Raw genomic sequence first — 26,260 nt, 5'->3', positions numbered from 1 at the left:
AAATGATGTTTGCTGAATAGTTTTAGTTGACCTTTTTTGTTAGTTCATAAACATGTTATGAAAACCATTAACAAAAAAAATAACATAATTTGTTAATAAGTTAATGTGACAGGCAGAAGCCCACCTTGTAAATAGTATATATATATTCTAAACAATCTTTTTTTGCCCATATATATATATATATATATATGGGCAAAAAAAGATTGTTTAGAATTTAAGTTTGGCAGGGATGGGTTTAATTCCATCCCTGCCAGAATCCATGTGCAGAAATCGGCTGGGGCTTGATTGAATAACTGGTGGTCAATCAAGCCCCAGCCAGATGGTATATAAAGGTAGCCAGACCCTTTGTTTGGGAGAGGAGTTTGGAAGGACTGGAATGTACAAGTCCAGTGAAGGCATAGCTCAGCTTGGACAAGCAGAATCATTAAATTTAAAGAAAAGCAAGTATTGTTTTGTTTAACCTTTTATTTTGTCCCCTGTGCCTTTGTTTTTTTTTTGTTTGTTTTGTGTATTCAATATTTGTAAATAAACATGCTCAACAGTGCTTTAACTGCAGCTTCCTAACTCAAAGTCTCGTTCCTGATGCTATTCTGCTGCACTAGTTATAAGCATAAACTATTTGTTATAAGCTAGTTGTTGACAGTTAATAAACTAAAGAAAGTGCCAAAGGCATAGATAAGCCGGAAAAGGGTAGACTGAATTTAAAAACCATTAAACAGAACTTTTACGACTATGTGTTTTGACTAGAACAAGGTACTATTAGGTCTGCGACGACGAGTAAAGACTAGAGTAAGATGATCATTATTTTTCTGACCACAAGTTTGTAAGCCTTTGTTCCTATGTGAAGGGTTTATTGTGTACATCGAGAAAGTGCACTTCCTCTCAAAAGTAGTTCAAGGTCTCTCTCACGCTCAGTGTACGATAAAAAAAAGGGACAGACATTCAAATACCAACTGACTCATTCATTACTCAAACTGGTTATTTTTTACTTCAGCACTGGTTACTTCGTGTCGAGTACAACCCTCCAGGATTCTTCGTCTTCGGGTCCCAAACTTCATAAATGATAACCCGGACGAAGAGTTTAGATAAATGAAGTGTTGTATGAGAACATTAACTGACCTCATTTATCGAAACCCTTTAGACCGGGTAACACGTAAGAAGTTACATGAGTGGCTAAACTGATGTTTAATGAAACTTATATCTGACAAGGTTTACATTAACTCTTTCTTCCTTGTAGATAAAGGTGTCATAAAATAGTCATGTCTATACTCTCACTAACGAAGTGATTCTGGTCGCAGCATTGGTCTCGACTGTAAGATACCCCAGTTTGAGTCCAAGTTCGATATCGACCGTCATAAACATAATAACGAACCATAGGGATAAGTGGGAGGTTTAGATACAATTGTTATTTAGTTGTCTCTTTTAATCCTAAAAAAACATGAAATTGTATTGGAAAATGTATTCGAGTCGTATTTTTTTTTTTTTGGTTGTTGGGTCCTGTGCTGGAACCCAGGAGTATCAATAGCACTAGTAAAGGACAAGAGACTGGATGATCCTGTCGACTTTTAGCATTTGATGGCATTTTCCAGTTATGTAAGTAAATTTGTCGTACTTCCTATAAAGACCGGGTTCACATTAATGCGGGGTTGGTCCGTACTTTTGGACTGTCGAAGTATTAACTGATTCTAAGTTGCAACAATACAAAACAAACCATAAAACCAGCAAGATTAAAAATGGAACGAGATAATTTCGACCGTTTTTTTGTTAACGGAGAAGACATGTACTGTTTCACACTACCTGGAATACATTGGCATTCAGTGGTACTGGAGTGACCACCCTTTGTGTCCCAGGTACAGTATTATGACGATTTTTACATTCAACAGGGGACTTATATTTGATTTCAATTACACAGTGCGGTCTCTCTAGCGCATCAGCATGACAACCAACTGGACATAGCTTTACAGTAGGGTACATCTCTGGGGTCTTCAAGTGGGCACCTTCCATCCTCTGTGTTTCATTGACTAGCCCTCGACACATCAAGAGGGCTCGGGACAGTGCGGTTCTGGCATGTCCCAGCTTCAAGTAGGGTTGGGGTCTTCAAGTGGAGTGTGTTTCATTGACTAGCCCATCCTCGACAACCCACCTCCACTGGGTTAACCTGGACTCTCCATCCTCACTGTTCCGCTTCAGCAGCTATTTGAGCACTTAAGTTTCTCCCTCTCATACACTTCATCCACAACAACCTACCATGGCACTCTTAACTCTACCAGATAAACAAGGCGTGCTGATCCAGACCACAAGACAATGTCTGGTCAAAGGTTAGTGGTGGCAATCTCAGCTGGAAAAAAATAAACCGTTGACCAACATAGCCAGCATTTTCCAGACTCTAGCAGCTTCCAGTTGTCCTGGATAAGACTTGGTTTTAACACCTTTTCTTGGTGGTTGCTCTCCTGGACAGAGGAATATTGTCTTATTGGCCATGTTATGCTTGCATTTCAATGCTAAGGCCAAGCACAGCACCTTTTCATGGTGCAAAGTAAACTGTCCTTGGCTAAGACCCACCTTACATCCTGTCAAAATGTGCCTTAATGTTGCAGGTGATGAACAAAAAAGACATAAGGGGTCCTCACCCACCTAGAGATTTATGTTCTGTGGTGATGGGAGAACATCATATGCTGATCTGATGAGGAAACTGATCCTGCTTTGTTCCATTATCCACAGATCTCGACAGCTTATCTTGCATTGTTCCTAACTCTCCCATCTCATCCATTCTCCTTGCTTGGCCTGGGAAACGTCCTTTACACACCTCATCCTCTGCTTTTGCACCTCGTTGAATACCAGCTTCCTCCATTGAGCTGGGGTTACCTTGTGCCATGTAGGAGGAGCAGAACTGAGACCAAGACCCCTTCTTCTCTGCTGCACTTGCCCCATAATATCAATGATTCGAAAGACAGCCTTTGCATCTTCCACGGCTTTCTTTGCCGCCCACTTTCTTCCAGTTTTCAACACAGGTGCTGCCTCCCTTACACATTTGTCGCGTGAATCTACTAATGTCATTTCCAGTCGGACCTTGGCACACTTAAATTCCAAATAAACAAATAGATAAATAAATAAACAAATAAATAAATAAAATATATAGTAGGCTTATTGTTGCACCACACAAATAACGGAGAGTCATTTTCACAATAAATGCTGAGCCATTGTGACGGGGTGCCCACCCCTTGTGTATATTTTATTTATGTATGTATTCAATTGCTGCTGTTATTATTATTATTATTATTATTATTATTATTATTATTATTATTATTATTATTATTATTATTATTAGTAGTATTAGTAGTAGTAGTAGTAGTATTTATATATATAGTGTGTTTGTGTGTGAGCGGATGAAAGCCATCTGTCATTGTTATTTATTATTTGAGGCCGGTCTTGTAATGTATAGTCAGTGTGGATGGGGCTAAATCATCTAATACTTGCACTTTCTTCATGTACATGTGATTTCACCTTATAAAATTTGTAACAGGGCAGGTAGGGTTCTCAGCGGCAGAAGAAATGAAGATGCTACAACAGCATCTTTCTTTTAATGGAAATGAAAATTGCTATTGGTTTATTTCTGGATGATCTTTTAGCCTGGAACTCTTAAACACCACTCACACTGTCGTCCGCTCTGTACTCATAGTGGCTTTTTATAGCCCTAACTCACTCTTGATTGGCCATTTTTACAGTTACAATAATCAAACAACCAATCAGAACACAACGCAGCCTCACCGAGTGGGTAAATGAAGAGAGGAGAGAGAGAGAAAGAGAGAGAGAGAGAACTAGCATGCAAAGTCGGCACACACACTAAAAAGAGAAAGAGTTAGCAGCACAGCTACACAGAGCGTGCTGCTCGAGAGAGAGAGAGAAACATTAGCTTTAACACAGCACATTCCATTCATGCAGGTCAATTAACACACATTAACAAAGATAACATTTATAATTTACATGAGTACTCCTACCCTTCCCATGGTCCAACATAAAACCCATAATCTTCAGGCTCAACTGCCCTGTTGTTTCAATATTTAGGGAACATTGTTGTAAGACCTGTGTAATCGGCACATTGGTCCTGAAAGCCTGTGTGTCGGAACAGTTCTGGAGAACAGCTGTATGCGTGAAAGTAAATTTGTACAGAAAACAAAGTGCAGTTCTGGGCAGCTTACAGGCAAGCCCTTCAGGCACCCGACCAGACCACAGAGGTCACTGGCGTGCGGTGAGCCGAGGACATCCCGGCTGACCTAAGTCCTACCCAGGGCGACTCTCAGCCAATTGTGTACTGGGAGCGCCCGTCCACGGTTGGCAGTGGAATAGCCTGGACTGGAACTGGTGATGTCCAGGCTATAGGGCGCATCCTGCATTCCGCATGGAGCGCCTTTACCGGATGTGCCACTCAGGGGCCCCTGGGTGCTTGGATTTCTGAAGAACGGAAGTGCAGTTTATAACAAGAGACTTGGGGGTTTGGCTAGCAAGCGAACACTGTTAAAAAGCCTCCCTTGTCCATTTCACCTACACCAAAGTTTTCCAACTTTCCCTTTTTTCCCCCTATACTTTTTGTAACTTCTGATTATCTACCCAATAGTTTATTTAACGTTTCATCATGAAACAGAAACACCATCACCAATTAAACTGTCATATTAAAGTTAATTTAAGATTACCTTAAAATCTAGCAAATTTGGAACTGAATAACAAACTTTAACAAAGGACACATTTTTATCAGTATGGCTAGTGGATTATTTAAATAGCTAGATTGCAATAGTTTCTTAAATCATTGGCTAAATATTTAGAAGTAACAGCTAAAACCTGGAGGAAACCTGGAGTGCTATTCACAATTTATATTTTAAGTAAAATATATTTTAAAATGTTCTAGAGTCTTGTTTTATGAAACCAACAACAGTCTAAACAGTTTCCTGAATATCAAACGTTATTTTATTCATTCAAACAGACTTTGAAAATGTTATTTAATGATCCCTTGAAGCTTTGTGAAAAGTGCTTCTGAACATGCACAGACAGATTATTATTATTATTATTATTATTATTATTATTATTATTATTATTATTATTATTATTATTATTATTAATAATAATAATAATAATAATAATAATAATAATAATAATAATAATAATAATAATAATATTGTTTGGATAAAGTGGAACAGTTGTACTGGACACAAAACCAAATTCATCTGAGGAGTTTCCACTTTCTCCAAAGAAAATGTATCACCCCACCCTCCTGCACCAACAGTACAGTATTTAACTTTAGATCGTCACTTTCTGATCACCGTCTACAAAAATAACGGTTTTTCTCAGGAATAAGAACGACGTAGATGAAATATTCGCCAAAAACAAGTCTGTCTTTGTGAAAGCAGAAACCTCTCGATGCGCTATGCCCTGTAGGATTTGAATTAATTGACAGGAGAATATGCATCACCGTGTAAGGAAAAGGTGGCGTTTACTAGAAGTTGTGAGCGGGGGTTACATCTTTTAAATTGTATTTGACATTTTTTTTTTACCACAAATGTTGTGTTGTCCCGGACAGTCAGCAGCAACAGTTTATACAGTTACGTTCTCCTGCTGTATAAATTAAGGTACGGTAGGTCTAATTTCCCCCTTTCGCTTGTTCAAATCGAACACATTACGTATTTACTGACAGACGGATGTGAATTTTCACAGGAGCTATCCATTTGCACTGCGATGCACTATTTGGATGAATAAAACCTCTCCCCGAACCACTCAGTCTGGATTTTGTTTCTCTCCTTTTTCCACCTCCAAAAAAAGGGAAAGCCTGCCCGTGTGCTGTACCAGCAGCAGTACTGTATCCTCACATTCAATCTCAGATTGGACCTTGCTGCATACGCGAGTGTCTCCTTCTACACCACTACTTTGGAAAGGAAGACCGAGACTCTCCGTTCTTCTGAATCCAGTTTTGCAACGTTTTGAGAAAGTTATGGCTCAGAATTGCCGTCGAACTGTTATCTTTTTCCAGTGCTTGGGGTGTCTGCTCTGTTTTAATGTCATTCTCGTTCAAGCAGATGGTGAGTTGATACATAAACTATTGCATGCACTGTGTTGTTGTTGTTGTTATTATTATTATTATTATTATTATTATTATTATTATTATTATTGACAATGTGTAGTCTTTTAAGGGTGCATTTTATTCCGTCAACAAAAAAAATATGTTGAACAAGCTGTCACATATAATACAACAACATGAATTATATTAAGCATCCATTTGTAGCATTCTCAAATAACTGTGGTAAAACTGCAGTAAAAAATAGTGATTTTTTTATGTTGCTGTTTTACTTCTGACCAGACAAGAATTTATATACTGGCAACAAAAGAAATTATGTACATGTTTGGCAATGAATGGTAATACTATTGTAAAAAAAAAAAAAAAAAAAAAAAAAAAAAAAAAACTCAATTGCTTTATTAACATACTGTAGATTCAGGTGCGTTATTTGAAAAAGTAGCGATACTCTAGAATGAATGCGTTCTTTCTGCTTAGCATACTGACATCATTGTAGGATGAAGCAGGGCTGCAAAACTATCAGGTCAAACTGTTATTTCATTGAATATACTTAAGGCACGCACTTAGTGTGAAGCATGATTTAATTATACTCAAGAATGGCGACTGTTTTCTCAAAAAAGCAAACGTGTAGTTTTAGGATTTAAGATTTTAACGTTAATGAGGCACGGAAGGTAATAAAACTTCAGCCTGATAAACCCAGACGGGGGATTAATTAGAGTGTATGCGTTGTACATTCCTAGGCTAGTTTTCAGATGTTTTTGGTTCATTAGTAAAATGATATATGGTTACTCTTTTACCATGTGTATTTGTGTTTAATTATGTACCGATATTTTCCCCCAAAAAATCCATAAATGTTGCGGTTGCGAATCAGTAAAGTATTTACTGTCAAACAAACATAATTATTTAGCAAGCAGTAAAAATGTACAACTTAGTCACTAAAACCCAAATGTCTTATTATATGTACAACCTATTGCTGAATGTTTATGAACATGACTGCATTAGTTACAAATTAATGCTTTACATTGGCACTAACAATCATTCAGACAGTAAGTAATGAATTCAAATGTCATATCTTGAATTCAAATTATATAGATCTATATAATATATATTATATATATATATATATATATATATATATATATATTATATATATTTATTTTTTACAGTATATAATGGATACCCTATCGTACTTGTCAGTTGGAGTCTTTGGTATCGTTTCATCATGTCAGGGTGTAGTAATCCACAATTAGTTTTCCCCGAAGGGGCATTCAGAACAGAAAATAGGAGACACTTTTTTACACAGAGAATTGTGAGGGTCTGGAATCAACTCCCCAGTAATGTTGTTGAAGCTGACACCCTGGGATCCTTCAAGAAGCTGCTTGATGAGATTTTGGGATCAATAAGCTACTAACAACCAAACGAGCAAGATGGGCCGAATGGCCTCCTCTCGTTTGTAAACTTTCTTATGTTCTTATGTTCTTCTTATGTTCTAATTAGAGCACCAGACATTATCAAGAATGAGAAAAGCCATTCGGCCCACCCATGCTCGCTCACTTTGGTGCCAGCGTGATCCGTTAACACTCAGGACAGGAAAAACAAAAAAAAAACCCTAACCAGGTTAGTAGGGGATATGAAACCTCTGGGAATCTGTGGCTAGATGGGCCATCCTTCCTCCAGATGGCCAGCTAAAGATCTTATTGTGGTCACAGAGAGGGTTATACAATATTATCCATGACAGCATCCAGTCTATTCTTGAGGGACCCGATAGTCTCTGCTTCAACAACTCTGTCCGGCAGCAATGGTTCATCACCCTTTCCGTGGAAAAAGCTCCTCCCCTCGGTTCTGAATGTGCCCTTCTTCAGCTTCCACCCAGGGCTCCTGGTTCTGTTCTCTGTGAAAAATAATTCTCAGCAGTTACTTTGTTAAACCCCTTGATAATTTGAAATACCTCTATTAAGTCACCTCTGAATGAATCTCCTTCTTTCTAGACTATACAGATTCAGCTCATGCAGTCTGTCTTCCTATGATATGCCTTTTAATCCTGAAATTAACTGTGTTGCTCTCCTCTGTACTCTTTCCAAGGCCTCTATATATTTTTTATGATATGGAAACCAAAACTGTACACATTATAGGTGTGGTCATACAAGTGCATTATATCATTTTAATATACCTTCTGTAGATTTGAATTCAACTGTCTTGGCTATGTAACCTAACATTGTATTTGCCTTTTTTATAGCTTCTCTGCACTGTCAGGTCCTTTTTATACCTAGCTTTCTATTTTGTTACTGTTCATGCTGTACTTGCCTCTAATGTTTTTGCGCCCTATTTGCAAGACGTTGCATTTATTCACATTAAATTGAATCTGCCAGCCAAGCTAGAACCTTATTTATATCTCGTTGTATTATTAAAGATGCTGATAGGGAGTTGTCTACCCCTCCCAGTTTTGTGTCATCTACAGATTTGCATAGTTTACTGATTATGTCTTGGTCCAGGTCATTTATAAAGATTAAGAATAACCATGTTCCCAATACTGATTCCTGTGGTACCCCACTTGTTACATTACCCCAGTTTGATGTCTGGCCTCTAATTATAAATAACTCTCTGCTTTTTATCTTGTAACCAGTTAGAAATCCATGCTGCTGTAAATGCACATGTGCCACTTCCACACTGAGTCTGACTTTAGCTGAATCTGTCATTCAGCAGCAGGCTGTGCTGTGAATGGGAGCCTTTGTGATGTATTGTTGTCACAGGATCATTTTGTTTGGATAATTTAGTTTAGTTTTTTGGGGGATAATTACTGCAAACTGTACATTTCTCATTTTTAAATGAGGAATACACTTGTTAACGTTACAAAGTAGAAATAAAAATGTCAGATATTTAGATTAAAAACGTCTAAGTGTGTTTATTAACTTCGGGAAAAAAAAATCAGTAGTTTACACTTTGTTTACAGTTTTCGATTTGCTCAGTAGCTGTTGGCCCTCTGTGCTGTCAGCTGGAGAGAGAGGTCACCACTCAGAGGAGAGAAACCAGCAGTAACCTGCCCAATAAAGCAGACCCACAATAGTCCAGTTGTAATAAGTCCAGCCAGATAATTGCAGTTTGGGAATGCAAATTGTCTTCCTGGCCATCAAAACAATTGAATAAAATTGAATATACAGCAATTCTATCCCAGACTGGAGATGAATATCCCCTGTGACAGGAATATTCCTGTATATCACACTGTTGAATTGTACACATTTCTAGTGAACCTGTGGATATAAATAGGGGCCAGCCTGTCTGTCTTTACATTCATAAGTAATTCATACTTCCATGTATCCAATCAAAGTGATTTAGTTTGGTTTACAGCATTCTTATTGAGTGTATCACTATCAGGGGATTTACGAACTTACTGTATTGTGCCTGTAAAAGCTATGTGGTACAGTGGTTAAAAAAAAAAAGGCTTGTAACCATCAGGTCCCTGGTTCAAATCCCACTGTGTGACCCTGCGCAAGTAACCTCCTTGTGTTTTGTCTTTCAGGTGAGACATTGTTTTAATTGACTCTGCAAATGATATGTAGTTTACACATGCTAGTCTCGTATCTTACTGTATGTCGTGCTTACATTCTTATATGTACCTTAAGAGAATTTGTTCTAGGCTAAATATACTCAGTTCCGTGAGTTCCTAGCTCAGTCCTTTAAAAGCCCAAGGATTAGTATGTCTGCTCTTTATTGGACTCTCTTTAGAATCACAATGCTCCTTTGATACTGTGGCAACCAGAATTAGACAAAGTACTCTTAAGTGCGTTCTCACCTCATCATAACCTTGGATTTGTACTCTATATTTTTGGCTATATACCATTCTGTCCGGTTGCTGACAGTGATGAGTCTATTACAACAGCAAGGTCTTTCTCTTGGAGGGCCCGTTCGAGTTCAAAATTTTTGTGACCGACGTGTAACACATTTTTGGGGAGTTAAGCATGTTAGGTACTCCCTCAAGCTTTGTGTTGTCTGCAAATGTGCCAAGCTTGTTAATTATCCCCTGATCTAAGTCACTGGTTTACTGTAGACAAGAAACAACAGGGGACCCCTCTGACTACGTGGCCCAGCTAGAGGTTTTAACTTTTACAAGTACTCTCTGCTTCCTATGTTTTACCAGTTATGTATCTACTTGCATGCACTTCCTTGTATTACCACGGAATGCAAATTTAGGATTAGACTTTAGGGCTGCACTTTGTCAAAGGCTTTTTGAAAGTCCAAGTATGGATATCACAGACTCTTTTTGTGTCCCTTCTTGCAATGACTTCTTCAAAGAAGTATAAGAGGTTTGTCAGACAGAAGCATCTTTTTTCGGACTCCTTGTTGGAGGTCTCCTATGATGTTGTTGCTGTATAGATACTCTAGTTTCCCTCTCACGAGTGATTCCATGATTTTACATTTTATTTATGGAGGTGAGGCTGATGGGTCTGTAGATTCCTGGTTCCACTTTATCTCCCTTTTTAAATATGGGTGTGTGACAGAGACAAAAGTGATTCTTGGTGGTACAGCTCCCTCCCGACCTGTGAGGGCGCTGTGTAAAGGGAACAGTACCCTGGACTGGATGGCCAGACAATTCATTCCCAGGTTTAGGTGGAAGTTGGTCATCTAGAAAGGGGGCGGAGCTCTGGCACACTAAATCATCGACCCAGAAGGGAAACGATGTGGCAGCCACAGATTGGAGGAGCTGTTTACCAAAGGGTCATGATAGATGGTGCAAAAGGGGACAGAATGATATGATCTGCTCCTTTGTAAATGGTTAAAGCGAAACCAAAAGGAGACCTATGTTGTGAACCGTGAGTGTTTTGTTTGTTTTGTTTGTTGTGTCTAAAGTGTACTTATTTGTTATTTAGATGGCTAACACGATCCGGAACTGTCGCCAAAGGCCAGCGCTAAACCTGGACCACTTCACCTTGTTTGCATGATAAACTGTATTTGCATTACGAACACTAGAGCATGCACTGTGGACTTATGTTTGTGTTACGTATGGGTGTAAAAGATCGGGACTGTATTGCTTATCATTCTTATTATTTACTGCTGTTTTGCCATCAGGCAATTGGATTATAAAATAAAACACCATTGCACCTGGATTGTCATTGTCTGTCTGTTTATTGATCACCTGCACCTGCACACTGTTAAACCACTTTGCCACAGGGTGTCACATTTGGAACGTGCAAGTCAGCTGGGACATCTCCTGTCTTGATTGATTTATCAGAAATCTTTGACAGCAGCTTGGCGAGGACCTCTCATTGTATATCCCACCCAGACCAGGGGATTTGTTAGTATTGAGAGCCCCCAGATCGCTTAGTCCTTAGGACTCTGTGTCAGGGGACGTGTTGTTGACATCCTTGCTGGTGAAGCATGGCTCTTTGCTTCTTCCTTCAGTTATTTTGCTGTTATGGTATTGGAAGAACTATGTTTAATGTCTGAGGCAATATGTAGTTCTATATCTCTTTTTGCTTGTCTGACATCTAGAATATTAATTTTAACTGTGAAAGCACTTCCTTATACTCTTGTTTTGCTGTACTGTTGTCTTTTTGAATGCTTGGTGGATCTTCTTCCTGATGCTTTGCTTGGATCAGTTAAGTGTGTTTAAAAGCAATTATTTGGCATTTCTACCAAGCTCTGTCACTCCACTTAAGTGTTTAGAACAGTCATGTGATTTCTAAAGTCTGTGTGAATAGCCCATAGAGAATGCGCCTGGAGGTTTATTGTCATCTGGGGTGTGATGGTAAACGTCACACGGACTGTTAAATATTCCCCAATAACAGTCCTGTAAGTCACTTTTATTATCATTGCCAACAGCAGTGGCAGCGCGATCAAAAACAAAAAAAGTGGACATTACGTTTACTGCCTGCTTGCACAATTAAATTAAACAGTTTATACATTACGGTAGTCTAAAAAGAAAAGCGCTTTCAAAGGTGTACACCGTTTACAAACCACAATCTCGTTATACACATTAGCTGGTCTCTGTGTGTAATACATGACCATGTAAGTAAACCACACTGGTGTGTTTGCTAAATACCTATTTTATGTGTGTATTTGTTTACTGAATATTGTTTAAAATGACTGATGACTGTTATTGACAGTGAATGGGTCAATGTACGGACATTGTTGATGTATATGGGAGAGCGTTGTGATGTACAAATTGTTAGCCACCTGCCCTTGGGTTATTTGATTGGAGGCGTGGGATTCAGAGTTTAAAATCCAGATACCTTGCTCAGGTGAATGGTTCTTGTTTTGTCTGAATGCTGTTGCTCTGTCTGGGTTTCTATGCAGAACCTAGGGGGTGCTCAAGCGATATCCTAAGATTTAAAGGCTAGTCTCTGTTTTGAAAATGTGTTATTTTTGTACTTGCATTGTCCTACTGTATGTGTGTGATCAGTAAATATCTGCACCTTGGAAATTTAAATTACTGCTGTGCATCGTGAGAAAATAAAGAGACTTGCACTTTGTTTCACTGTTTACTTGAGGTTTTTAAAACCGGTCTTACATTGTCAGTGGGATCGGTGGGCGCTCGGAAAGAGGTCCCTGTGACATGGGGCATTTCACAATATGTGTATTCTTTTTCAGTGAATGTTGTCTCTCACAGAGTACCGTTTAAAATAAAGGGAGGAGCCCTGTGGTTTGGTTTCACAGCGCATGCCACCTGCTGAGTGCAAGAACATTGTTCATATAGTTTTGACATATTAGCATTTAAAGTGTCATTATTAAAACAGTAATTAACCATCAAGTGTTACATGCTGGCCTTATTGTCCAACTCCTTTCCAGTAGCACTTCCCCAGTTAAGTGTGATACAGGGCAACAGCCAGTCAGTGTATTTTACCCTCCTCCCTACTTAAAGATTGCCAACACTGAAAAGGTAAAAGGTAAAACTCAAAATTATAGTAAGTCGCTCATTTTAAGTATAACTCTGCAAGCTCACACCTGGAAGTGTATTGATGTGGGTCAGTTCAGTGGTCAGAGCCGGCAACACAATACAGTATAACTGTGTTATACAGTATAACTGCCTTATACAATGGCATGCATTTTCCACTTTCACTTATTCAGTTCTGTTGACACTGCAATTTAGATATTATGCAACAGGAAAATAAATGTAATTTAAGAGTAAAACAGGTTTAATTACAGAAAGTGTGGTTATAGCCTCATTTTGTTTTACGTTTTATATGCCTTACAATTACACCACAGTTGAAAATAGGGACCAATGTAATCATAAGACAATAAATAATACTCTCATGTTAGCAAAAAATTATTAAAAATATCAATTTGAACATGTGGCCTGTTCTGAACAGCTGATTTCAAATTGGTGAGTAACCATGAACGATACTGTAGATTGGCTGCTGTATGTAAGTCATGTTTGCTTCCAAAAGTGTATTTATCTATAGAAAAGTAAAATGTTGTGAGTTTAAATGGCTCTTCCTTGCTTTCTTCAGAAAAGGATCCAGAGAGACATCCTGCCATCTTTGAGAAAATATGTCAGGGTTTGAAATTCAGTTTTTCTTGCACTAGCCACCAGGATTAGTGGAAGGAAAAATTCACCAGCCTCACCAGCCCAGTATAACGTTTGTTGATAGTTAGCTAAAAATGCAGTTTTAACACATCACATCACTGACAGGAACTTTGCACCTTTTATTTTATCTTGCAACTGCCTTCTTTCTACCTCAGCAATATATTGCATACGTATTCTTGATTGTTTGTCATTCCTGCAAGTACAGTATTTCCTGGATTTAGCCCTTTATGTTCATCCACCATCCAGAGAGAATCAAATTCATTCCAAACATAATGTTTTTTCCAAGATACTGTGTAAAGCTTTTTCGGTATTTGAAAAAAAAAAAAACAGTGTATTTTTGTTTTGTTTGTTTGGTGTTTGTTTTTAACAGGGAAACAGCTTAGCTGCCCTGTGTATTAGTTAGGTTCCTGTGTATAGTCAGCGTTCCAAAAACAGAGTTTGGTTTTGTTTTCATTTTTTGTTTATTTTGTTTATTAAAAATATAGCGCGTAATCGCCAAAAACTCAAGTTCCTGTTCCTGGGTACTTCACTAGGTTATAAAAAAATCTCTGTTTGCATACCGTGCTTATTGCTTGCACGATCTTGGTCATTTCACCTGGAGGGTGAAATTGTCCCCACCCCTTCAACTGCTGATTTCCTATCATTATCCAACCAGTTCCTTCCCCTACTGACTGACATGTTTTCAGCCAGTAGCATACCTGAGTATTGTAATGAATAAAAACCCTGTTTTATGAAAATCAAAACAGAAAGTAATGTTGAATGGCTGCTTGATGTGTGAAGTTAGCTGCTCTCTCTCCTTCTCCTCTGCAGGGAAGGTGTTCATGCTGGAGTCCAGAAATGGCTCTCAGGGAATGGACCTGGCCACTGCGCAGGGGGCGTGTGAGTCACAGGGAGCCCGACTCGCCATGCCAGAGGAGCTGAGACGAGCCGTCATCGAGTGCTCTTTCACCGCCTGCACCAGAGGCTGGTTAGCGGACACCAATCTTGGGTAAGAGCACACCCAGCTTCTGTGCACCCCAGTGGGGCTTCGGCCTTCAGGCATCCAAGAGTGTATTACTGCTTAGAGAAATTTATATTAGATAATGCTGACAGATTACTGTATAAAGCAATGGTGCACAGTGAGAGTCACTGAAGCCCAAATATTTGTTACAACCATGTCCACAATTACTTAATCAAAATGTGTACTTCTGAGTAATACAGTTAACTTGAAGGTGCTATATTTTGCATCCTTGGTACACATTATGACAAGAGTGATGTCACACTCAACTGCTTCAGGTATGAGTCAGTGGATAAACAGCCTCTTTGACCCAATACAGCTGCCTTATAAAATTATAGCTTACCTTTTTAACCTTCCCAAGATAACTGACCAAATTATTATTGGTCTATAGTGAAAGTTGATAGAATAGTAGAGTCTTTTGAGACCAGCCTAATAAAGGATTAACTTTTCCCTATGGGCCAGGGCTGGTCAAAATGACCCCCAAACAAGGGTATAAGTAAAAATCTATTTGTGAAGTTTAGTAATGTTTGTTGCTTCATTTTTGGTGCCCATTAATTTATGATGCTTTTACATGAAACACACCTGTAAGTACAATTGTATTTGTTTGTTGCTGTCTCTTAACCCCTGTACTTAAAGATTTAGACATTTGTGTCAGTCCCTTACCAGTTCTCTATATATTCATTGTCCCTTTTGGTATTTGTAGTAGATTCTTTTTACTGTACTTGTAATTGAAGGTGTGGAAAAGAAACAAGATATTATCTGAAACTAACACCTGCAAAAAAAAAAAAAAAATGGTGAAAATCGAAAGGAATTGTTGCATTTGAACCTTTACTCTCGATTATAATTTGATCTGGGACAAGGAGCTCTTGGTGTGAGGACTATTTTTCCAGTAGGGTTCAGGAAATCAAAAGCAGAGAATGTAGTCCTGACTGATGAGAACAGAGGGAGAATAGAAATAATATCGGTTGGACCGTAGACCAGCGTCAGGGGGTTTGAAGGGCCAACCACCTGGTGTTCAAGCTGCAGTCTTGCCTTGTATATGTTTGGATGCTTTCTAGTTTTTCATCTAATTCTACTGTCCTGCATTAGTGAAATACAATACAGCTGAGGCTTGCAGATGGAATTTAAGTTTGTAGAAGCTTCAACTAGAAAGCTGGGGGGTTCCTGTGTGGCATAATTAATTCCATAACGTATTTTATACAATGAGTCCTTTGCTGAACTCTTGTAAAGTGAAGAGAAACTATGATACTACTTGTGTGCTACCCATGCTATTACATCCATTGATTGTTGAAAATGAAAGTACAAGATGTAGCCCCTTTCACACTGGTATGCTCTACCTGGGTCGGGTCCCAGTGTCATGTGGGTCAACTACGCGATTTTCCACTGCTTTTTGAAGAAGCAGGGTCGACCTGGGTGACAGAAGCAAATACACAATCCGCATACGCGGTTCAGACTTTCAAGATGGTGTGCTTGTTACGGACTCTTCCATCCAAGCTTCTCTGGATTGAATTGTTGGCCCAAATGTTGGTTAGAGCAAATGTTTCTTCATTCCTGCTGCAGTCTGGCTCATGGTGTGTCTCTATCAACAGAAATATGGCTAAACTGAATAAACAGAAATGTTCCAGACGTGGCTGTTTTTTTTAATTCGTCAGCTTATGAACAGCCCGGTTCAAAGCGTGTCGACCCCCATCCTGAGGGGTATGAACGCCAATATGAAAGGGGCTTTTAGTTTATCTTCAGACCTGAGGCTGTAAATAATCAATTCCCAACTGTGTCCTCTTACAGTATTATTGTGCTTCTCTGGCAGTAGTGACGAGGGTTAACTTTGTCCAGTCTTTTCAGGATTTTAGAAACTTCTTCCTCTAATCATTTTATTTTTAAGGCTAAACAGGGTCCCTCAACCTTCCTTATAACTTGTACCTTTCAGCCCAGGTATTAATCAGGTTGCTTTTCACTAGACTCTCCACAGCTGCAATACAATGTACAGAGACCAGAATTCTGTATACCAGTGCAGCCTCCCTTGATTTGAGTTCTTTTGACTGTACAGCCAAGCATCCTGTTGCCTATTTAATTACCTCCTCACGCTGAGTGGTTGCTGAATGATAGCAATGCTAATGTCTTTTTTTCTGCAGCATGTTCTTTTTCAGTATGATCAATTCAGTGTACGATCCAACATTTTTTTGTGATTAGTGTGCAAAACTTTACATCTATCAAACATTATATTTAATTAGGCACATTACTACCCAATTCTGTATACTTTCCGGTGCCTAGAGACAAGATTAAGTACCAGAACAATGGGAGTTGGGAAAACAGCAGTTTTGTTTTGTCACGTTCTCATTTCCATGTATCTCCATAGATCAAAATGTTTGCTATATACATACTGGTACATATTTAACCCCATCTCTGCTGAGGTGCTTGTGATGCTCTGTGCTACAAGTATTTAGTGATTTTGAGAGTTGGCTGTTTGACATCAAAATTACCATATTAACAGATATAGATATAGTTTTTTTTTTTTTTTGTCAGACACTGAAGTTTTCATTGGTGCCACATTGTTGTGGATGTTTTTGGTCATGTGACCACAAAATACAGCTATTGTAAACACAGTGCTGCTTTGTCATAAAATGTATTATACCTGCATCTCATTTAGTCCCTAAAATCCTAATTTTTGATGTAAGATTGTAGAAACTTTTAAGCTGCTGGATGTGAATATCTTTGCATTGGTCTTGAGGGTTTTACATGCTCTAGACTGACACCAGGCCATTTTAGCTTTTCCATTTTGAAATATGCAGCCCATGGTGTATATCACCCACCCCAATTTCATGTGCCCAGTACGCCACCAAAGAATGAGATACCCTGGCAAAAATGTAAATGTTTTGAAAATAAGGATTTTAGAAATGGGTAACATAATATTGCCTTTCAATCCTTTTGACACCAGGCCACACTGACTTTTCCACTTCGTATTATGCAGCCTATCATCTATAGCAGGGTTTCCCAATCCTGGTCCTGGGGGACCCCAGTATCTGTTGTTTTTTAGTCCAGCTGAGTCCTTAATTGAACTAATAATGTGCTTAATTTGACCTTTTTAATTGTTCTCAGCTCCTAAAAAGTTGCCGATTTCAAGTTACTTATAAAATTATATAGTTAACTTGAAATCTCCAACTGTTTAAAAGATGAAAACAATTAAAGTCTAATTAAGCTAATGAATAGTTAATGAATAGTAATTAAAGGTTTGATTAAGTAATTGAGAACTCAGTTGGAATGAAAACCAGCAGACAACCAGCAGAAAATCAGCAGGCTTGGGAAACCCTGGTCTGTAGCACCCACCCCAATTTCATGTACCCAGTATGTCACCAAATAATGAGATACCCTGGAATAAGTATACATTTTTTTTAAACTGCACAAAATAAGGATTTTAGAAATGGGTAACCTAACATCGCCCCTGCAATGGTTTGTTACCCATAATTCCCCTGGAGCCCAAGGTAATATTGTCGCATGACATAAAAACAAACGATTACTACTATCTTTGGTTACGTTATCTCAGGTACTGGTTTATTTAGTCTTTCTAGTAATCATTTACAGTGTGGTACCTTTCATAACAGAGGGACAGCGTGGACAGTAGTACTGTGTATCCCTCAGTGTGCCCTTGTAGGAACATACACAGCACTTTCTTTGTGGCTTGGCTTTTCTCCCAGACTGTGGCAGCGTTTGAATAAAATGACGTTCACTAAGCCTTGCCACTGTTGCCAATCTTTCAGTTTCTGGTATTTCTTGTGTATCAACAAGGCTGGAAATAACAGAGGTCTGAGTCCAGAAATGTGAGCCGATTCTCTGGTGTCGTACTTATGTGCACTACATAGGCGTTGTACAAAGAAATTTGGACCGTGTACATGCCAAGCTGCTTTTTTTTGTGAAAATTTTTTTTTAGGTTTTCTTTCTTTTCCCCACCCCTTGGGAAGAGGGGAATGGGGGAGACAGTACAATGCCAAGCTTCTTATACCATGCCGTGGTCTTCCTTGCAGCATTGTACGACTCCAACATCTGGTCTGACCAATCCACGCCTCCCATGTATTGTACTCTAGGAAACACTTTGGCTTGTTTGTGTGTGCGTCCTGACCTCGCACAAGAACTGCTACATTACCCTTATTGTGGATGGTGGTGAGGTGGTACACATTTTTTTTTGTTAGTCTTTTTAACTGCCAGCAGTTCCTCACAGTGCAGAACGCTGGTTTCGCCACGCTTCTGTTTGTTGGCTACCAACTGTCATGGAAATCCCTTCCTGTTGGGTCTTGTACCACAAGCCTTTGTTTCTGATGTGTACAAGGCTCTAACAGAGGGAGGGATCCCTGTGTAAAAGTTATCTACATACAATGGTAGCTAAGATTTAGGAGTGGAAAAACAAGATCCGACACAATTCTCAGTGGCCTGCAAGCATAGCGGTCAGCCAGGTGACTCAATCTGAGAGTCCTTCCCTGTGTACACTGAACCCATGAGCGTACCCAGTGGAACTCTCACGGTTTGTACAGTTTAATCCCATAATGGGCACTCTTTATGAGAATATACTGTTTAAAGAGAAGCTTCCCCTTGAACAGCAGGACGGACTCATCCACAGGTATGTTTTGGCCAGGTGTATATGTCTCTTCAAATTTATGCTGCAGATGGTCTAGAAGTGGGTGTAATTTGAAGAGCCTATCAAATTGAGGATGGTCCCTCGGAAGAGCCTTAGAATTGTCATTGTAATGTAGCAACTTTAATATTAACTGTAACCTGCCCCAGCTCATTGTGGAGGGGAAAACTGGGCAGCATGGATTGGGTTGGTGGACTAAAATAAATCCATTCTAGGTTTATCCCCTAGTCCCATGAGAAGCGATAAGCATCCAAACTTTTTCATTTAAAAAAATTTGTGGGGACCCACTTGCGCACCCTAGAATGTGGTCCCAGGTTGTTCCTATGCAGTGCAAGATATTGTAGGGGATACAAATTTGGTTTGGGTTATCAAATATTCAAAAATGTCTTCACTGATGAAAAACTGAAAAAAAAGTGAATTGGAGTAAACCCAGGTGTGTTCACACTACCTGGTGCACCAGAAAAAGGGTGTATTTGAGTCTGGATGATGTAGGGGGGATCCAGTGGTAGAATGGCTGAAATCTACCAGCCCAGGTTTCAGGCTCCAGGCTCCATAGGCTTCTCTTCCAGGCCACCGTTGATCACCTCACTGAAGGAAGTGCCAGTTGGTTCATATTCACTACCAGAGTCATCTGGCACAAAATCACTCTCTGAGCCAGACTCCATTAGGAGGTTAGCAACAGCATCTGCACTGAGCCATTTCTCCCCAAAATAACCTCCTCTGCCCAGTATAAATACAATTATAAATAGAAAAATGCAATTATAAAATTAGATCATATATAATTACAACGTCTGTTGTGAGGGGGGAGGGGATAATTCAGTAAAAAAACACAAATACATTTTAAAGCCAAGTCATTTTCTTTTTAAAATCAGAATTGCAAATTGCAATATAATATATTATTTTATATAATGTAACGTAATCAAACCAATAATTTCAAATAATTTTTGGGTATATGGGGAAAAGAGAAAAAATCAAATCAATATAGTATAAATTAAAGTCTTATTTTGTTTTTTTTGTTTTTTTTTACCAAATATAGAACTGGACAAAATCTGATCAAATAATTATAAAAACATTTTTAAATGGACTAGGAGAAAATTAAAATAAAAAAATTACAATCAATTCGTAGGAAGAAAAGATGTCCAGAAAAGTTTTCAGGGGGATAAGAAGAGGTGAAAAAAATCAATAAATACTAATCAAAATTGTTGAAAAAAAATATATATTCGGATGAAATATAAAATTATGAATAAAAGTTTGTCAATTATACGAATAAGGACAGTAGACAAATAAAAAGAGCTCTAGTATAACATTATAAAATATGAAATGTGATGTAATACAGGAATTACAAATAAGATCATCTAAAAATATGTTATGTAAAGTTGATCAATCTGCATATGCTCAAAAACTAGCTAACTGACATTTCTCTCCAACACCAACTCAGCCAGACAAAACAAAGTCTGAGACAAGGTATGAAGTACAGTTACTGTTATAAAAAATAAAAAAAAACCAATCATGTGGTTTCTAATGTTTATTTTAGCCTCTGATCACTGAGTTTACGCCACTGGACAAAAAAAATGAAACCACAAGGTTTCAATTACCTCCCTACACACATGACACATTACAAGCTTCGGAAGTAGGAAGTATCTTCCTGTAGCGTCACATCAACAAAGCAAGATGGAGAAAATAATCAGATGTGTTACTTAAAACTTACTTCAAAGCTCGTGTAACACAGCTCCTATAAAAAAAAAAAACTTGTTTTTATTATCATTCCTCATTAAACAGAAACGAAAGCTACACGCAGATTGTTTTAAATTCACTCTCGATGTATCATAGCACTAGAGTTCAAACAGACTCTAAATTAGGTTTAACAACTGTGTCACATCAAATAAATTTTATCTGTGTAACATAATGAAACTGAAAACACCGACCCAATATTATCTATTATTACTTTCAAAAGAAAACTTAATTATTACAACTATGGTTGTTTACACAGAAATTGCCTATTCTGTTGGTGCAGCAAATTCATTCGAGCTAGGTCAAATTCAATCCAATATGTAAGGTACAGTAGCTTATATGAAGAACTGGATGAGCTGTTGCAAGGAGTGGACAGCTTGCACATGCTGGGGAATTAGAACATGAGAGATATACAAGATAATAATCTGTTGAATACAGTATAAGAAAATATCAGATAATTCCTGCCTCAGTTTTACTGCAGACTGAACTGAGTTTTGTCTGTACCTATGCATATGCGCAAATGCTCTATGTTTTCCGAAAAATTATCGAAATTGTAATTGAATGATCTATTCTAAGTCATGTAAACACAGAAAAGTGTCAATTTCAGAAAACCAATTTTCTGATTCAGTTTTCTGAATACAGTAGTCTCTAGCTAAAAGAACACCCCTCAGGAAGCAAGTGAAGTGTTCTTTAAGACGGAGTTGACCATCGGACACAATATGAATCAATAAATATTCATTACTTGTCATGACATACATGCATTAACATATGAAATGAAAATAATAAATAAGAGAAAAGCAATAGGCAAGTCTATGTTGATAAACTTTAATAATAAAGAAACAGACAAACTAGCGTTAATAAACGTAACTGTCAAACTAAATTAACACAGCACCCCTACACACCTTAAAAAATGCAGCAGCAGCTCTAGATGAATTATGAATACCTGTACAGGAGCAATATTCAAAACAATGAGGTGCACTTTGTGGAAATCAGAATACAAAGTGAGGCAATGATATCACGTCAGTTCTACAAAGATTGACTAAACCAATCAGTGCCTCAAGACATTCTCGTGAGTCACATTGAAAAGATTGAATAAACCATTTGAATTTAAGTTTGATGGTGATTAGTTGTCAGGTTTCAAAAGAGTACTATATCAGTTGTGAACGAATAGTTAGCTGTGCCAAAAAGATGTTCCTTTAACCGAAGTTCCAGTTCCTTTAGGTGGAGCATTTAGAATGGGAAAAAATCTGTTTCACCACAAGGGTGTTCTGTTAGGTGAAGTGTTCTCTTAGGAGGTGTTCCTATATGCGCAGACTACTGTACATTCATTTTCTGAAAACTTAGATCTCAGATAACTGTATGAAAGCTCAGGGTTTTGGCTGTAGCGCTTCAGAAGGCTTGTTCGATCTCAAATGAGTACAAATGTGCTACCCTCCACTTTGTCTCCTAACTGACAGAGCAGGCAGTACCAAGTGGTAAGCACAGCTTTATTATTGTTCTGAAATGCTCTCCCCCTGGCATGCAAGGGCTACTAATTGACTGTAAGATAATAGATTACCTGAAGAATAAAAGCATAACAAAATATAAAAATGAGAGGAGGGCCATCATTGCTTGTCCAGTTCCTAGTAGCTGATTCATCCCAAAATTGTTAACTGGTACAGAGAGGATTTGAACTAAAAATACATTTTGTAAAACAATACAGAATAAAAACAGAACGCTAAGAATAAAACCCCCAAATACCGGGAGGGTTCAACACCTGCAATTTCCCTTTCATGTTGGTTGCCCAACTCTTGGGAGGTTGTGTCATTTGTGCCAGTGAGCAGCAGCAGAAGTGCAGAATCATTCTATCACCTGCTTACCAAAGCCTTGGAGTGACTGGAAAATAAAGATGCATTGATAACCAGCGAGCTGAAAAAGAAAACATTTAGCTGTGACTTTCACATGAAACTTTAAGGTTCAATCTTCAAATAGAACTGCCAATTGCAACAACAACAAAAAAAAGTTAACAGAGAAGCTCCAAAAATCCCAATAATTACTCAGCTCCCAGCCCTCCCATTGTTGAGCATTAGTAATTAGCCCTAATGATTCACTGTGACAGGCTGATGCAAATAGCACCGGAGTGTCAAGTTGTGCGGTCAGCAGTCTTGAGGAGCCTCGCAAACACAGGAGTGAAACGCTGCACGTTCCTGAGGGATCAACCACAAGAAACAAGCTTCACAGAGTACAGAAAAACTAATTCAGCTACTTTACATCTGTAAAAAAGATTAACATTTTTTTTTAACACTGGAAGGGCTTACATGTCAAATGACATCAATGCGCGCTTGCAAATGGTTATGCTCATGTTTTGAGGGATGAAGCTGTATACCGTACATATTTTCAGATTGAGCAAACAAGGTGTTCAGAAGTTATAAGCCCCACAAGAAACAAACATTTAAACAGGAAAAAATATAAAACCAGTATGCGCACTGGGCTTGCAGCTTAGTCACACAAAAACTGGCACTCTGTATAGTGCTAATGAAGTTATTATTCTGAACAATTTACAACCAGTAGGTGTTTGCATATACCTGGAGTACTGCTTATCAGATTGTTATGAAACTTAGAAATAGAAGTTACTGCCTGGCATGTTACTGACTTACTTGATTCAGAGACCTTCTAGGCTACCAGAAACCTGATATTACTTGAAATGTTTTTGTTTTTTTTTTCATTCTGTGGAGCAAAATGATTTTTACCTTCTGCCATTCAAAGCAGAGGGACAGGACTGGTGGTGTGGCGCTGGTGTGGTTTTGAAGTTTTCAGCTGGAGTGACACTGTTGGTTACTCCAGAATGGATAGAAGTCCAGTTATATCTGAGTTTGAAAGGGCCGTTATTGAGAGAGACTGACTAGCTGGAGTACCTGTATAGCAGACAACATGGAGATGAACGCACAGAGCTTGTTTGGTGGAATGCTGTGATTGGTGTACAGTGCGGGAAAAGGTAGGGGAAATTACCTTACTTTCTTCTGGGATCACCTGGGTATTAGTCACTTGTAAAGAGCATAAGCATGAATATGTTTTGAACTGTTGTCTTACAGGACCACTGTGTGTAACAACCTTGACGGTGGGCAGCAGAATATGAAAGCCGTGGATGTGAAAATCGAAAGCACCACTGATACGAGCAGCCAGCATGATTCCTTCTGCATAAAAGACAAAGGTAAGTACCAAGATATTGCCAGCTGCTTCTGTGTTTCATACTATTCAAACCGTGTGTTTCATACTATTGTTAATAAAAAGAGAAAAAAAAGACTTGATTCATATCTAAAAATACAAACTCAGGTGGCACAGTTTAACCAGTTACTTGAATTATAATACAAACACATTTACTGTTGTCTTTCACTTAAGCTTTTCCTCATACGAAATCCAAAAGTTATTTATAATCGAACGTATGAACAAAAGCAAACGGTAGCCTCTTTTTTAAAGATTTCTCCCTGTTCAGATTGTAAAATGGAAATGTCCTCATTAGAGAGTAACCAAAAAATACAGTGTTTTTTTCAATGTGTATTAAATGAAGTTTATGTTCACCTGTAAAAATCTGTGTTAACAGTACATACAGTGAATGTGTCACAGCCCTATCAGCTGTGATACAATATAAATCGAAAGGTGAAAACATTATAATTGTAACAAACTAGGCAGTCCCACTGCTTCATTGACAAATGCATGAATATGAACAAACTTTGATCGATCAGCCCCTGGATACCGAATAACCAAGAAAGGCCCACCTTCTATCACATTCCCTTGCTATCGCAGTGTGAATCTAAAAATTGAGAACTACTGTAGAAGGGCCACGTTGTGACTCCAAACTTGGAATAGGGTGAAAGGCCAGAGGTTAAAATCATATAAAACATTTTTGTAGGCTGTTGAATAAGGCAGTGTCTTAGATCTTGTGGAAGGTCTCTGACCTACATCAAAGGTCGAGGTGTTATATTAAAGTGGTAGAAGCTGTGAAGTGAAAGGAGGGTCCTGCTGGTTGCATGTTTTTAACAGTTAAAGGAATATTTATGGGTCTCACTTTGCACTTTTTGGATGCAGTTTGAACAAAAAGATAATACATCAAAGTAAACACCTTGGAGAACTGGGCAGGGCCAAGAGAAATTGCTTCTGATGTATTACCCTCACCACAGAGCTAAATAAAAAATAGTTCTAAGATAATTTCAGCGTTTCCTCTAGCAACTGTTGCTAAGGGATTCAAAACAACCAGAAATCAGCGCAGAAAAAAGAAACATGGATTTTATTCTCGTTCAGTCAAAAAAATAAAAAAGAAAAAAAAAGCAAAAGAAAATTGTTTAAAATTAATACCAGACTTGGAGTGGGATGACACGACTGCAATTACCACACAGAATTACAAACATTTTCATATAGCTTTTCCAGAAAAAAACAAAACTAAAATGATGCAAATGTCTTTAACTACAGCACACAATTGACTCTACAGTCTACATGATATGCGTGTATATATGATTTTGTAATCATTTGTTTTAAAGGAAAATAGTCTCACAATAAACCAGTTGAAGAAATAGGGCAAATTAGATGCAGACCACAATGTGGTTTACAATAAACTGAAACACTATTTTTAGGTTGGAACAAAAACACACTTTCACCTAATAAAATAAAAAGAAAATCTACTTTCATGTCTTGCTATTGATGTCCTTAAAATAATTAACTTAAAATTACTACATGAAAGTGCTATTTTAAAATAAATCTTGGAACAAGTTATTCTACAATGGTAATATATTAGTGCTGGTGTTTCTTGTCAAACTGGATGCGTTCTGGCAGAGCTTCGTGCTCTGCTCTGAGAAACACATTCCTCTGTGGACCCTTTTTGGAGCACCAGGAAAATATATCGAAGGAAAAACATTATTATGCATAGCAACTGTTGTGTTTGGATGCAAGAGATGCACAATGATTTTAATGTTCAAACAGCAATTAAGAGACTAGACATTACATGAAAGAAAAGGTGAAACGTGCACAAAACAAAAATAAGCACAAGAAAAATAAACTTTCAAACCTGTCAATATTTCATTTTAGATTATTTTCGTTTTGATATTTCTGTTTTAAAGTAATATATTGTGCATTGTCAATAATCTTGAAGCAGGGCACCATGTTTACATGTTTTACCTTTTATCTAATCTCCAGAAATGTATTTCAAAAGTTTGTTATTTAGAACTTTTTAAAGGCGTTGAAGTTAATGTAGTAATACTAAACTAGCAGTCGTTCCCAATGTCTTTGAAGATTAAATGAGTTTTAGGTAGCTTTGTTGTTTTTTACCACGGAGTTTGGTGTTGTCTCCACCCC

At 38.1% G+C, this 26,260-nt stretch overlaps 1 protein-coding gene across 1 annotated transcript in view; it reads left to right on the top strand.

The window, feature by feature from the left end:
• The first annotated feature begins 5,331 nt into the window (after positions 1-5,331).
• Positions 5,332-26,260, top strand: part of LOC121314734 (sushi domain-containing protein 5-like) — a 40,854-nt gene continuing 19,925 nt past the window's right edge. The window contains exons 1-3 of the mRNA XM_041248326.1: positions 5,332-6,068; positions 14,394-14,571; positions 24,007-24,125. Coding sequence (XP_041104260.1) covers positions 5,741-6,068; positions 14,394-14,571; positions 24,007-24,125 — 625 coding nt within the window. The 5' untranslated portion in view covers positions 5,332-5,740. The remainder of the gene's footprint in view (positions 6,069-14,393; positions 14,572-24,006; positions 24,126-26,260) is intronic.

This window comes from Polyodon spathula, chromosome 4 (assembly GCF_017654505.1).
Source record: "Polyodon spathula isolate WHYD16114869_AA chromosome 4, ASM1765450v1, whole genome shotgun sequence".
Classification (NCBI taxonomy): domain Eukaryota; kingdom Metazoa; phylum Chordata; class Actinopteri; order Acipenseriformes; family Polyodontidae; genus Polyodon; species Polyodon spathula.
The sequence above is the reverse complement of the archived record's forward strand: the minus strand, read 5'-3'. Positions and strand labels throughout refer to the sequence as shown.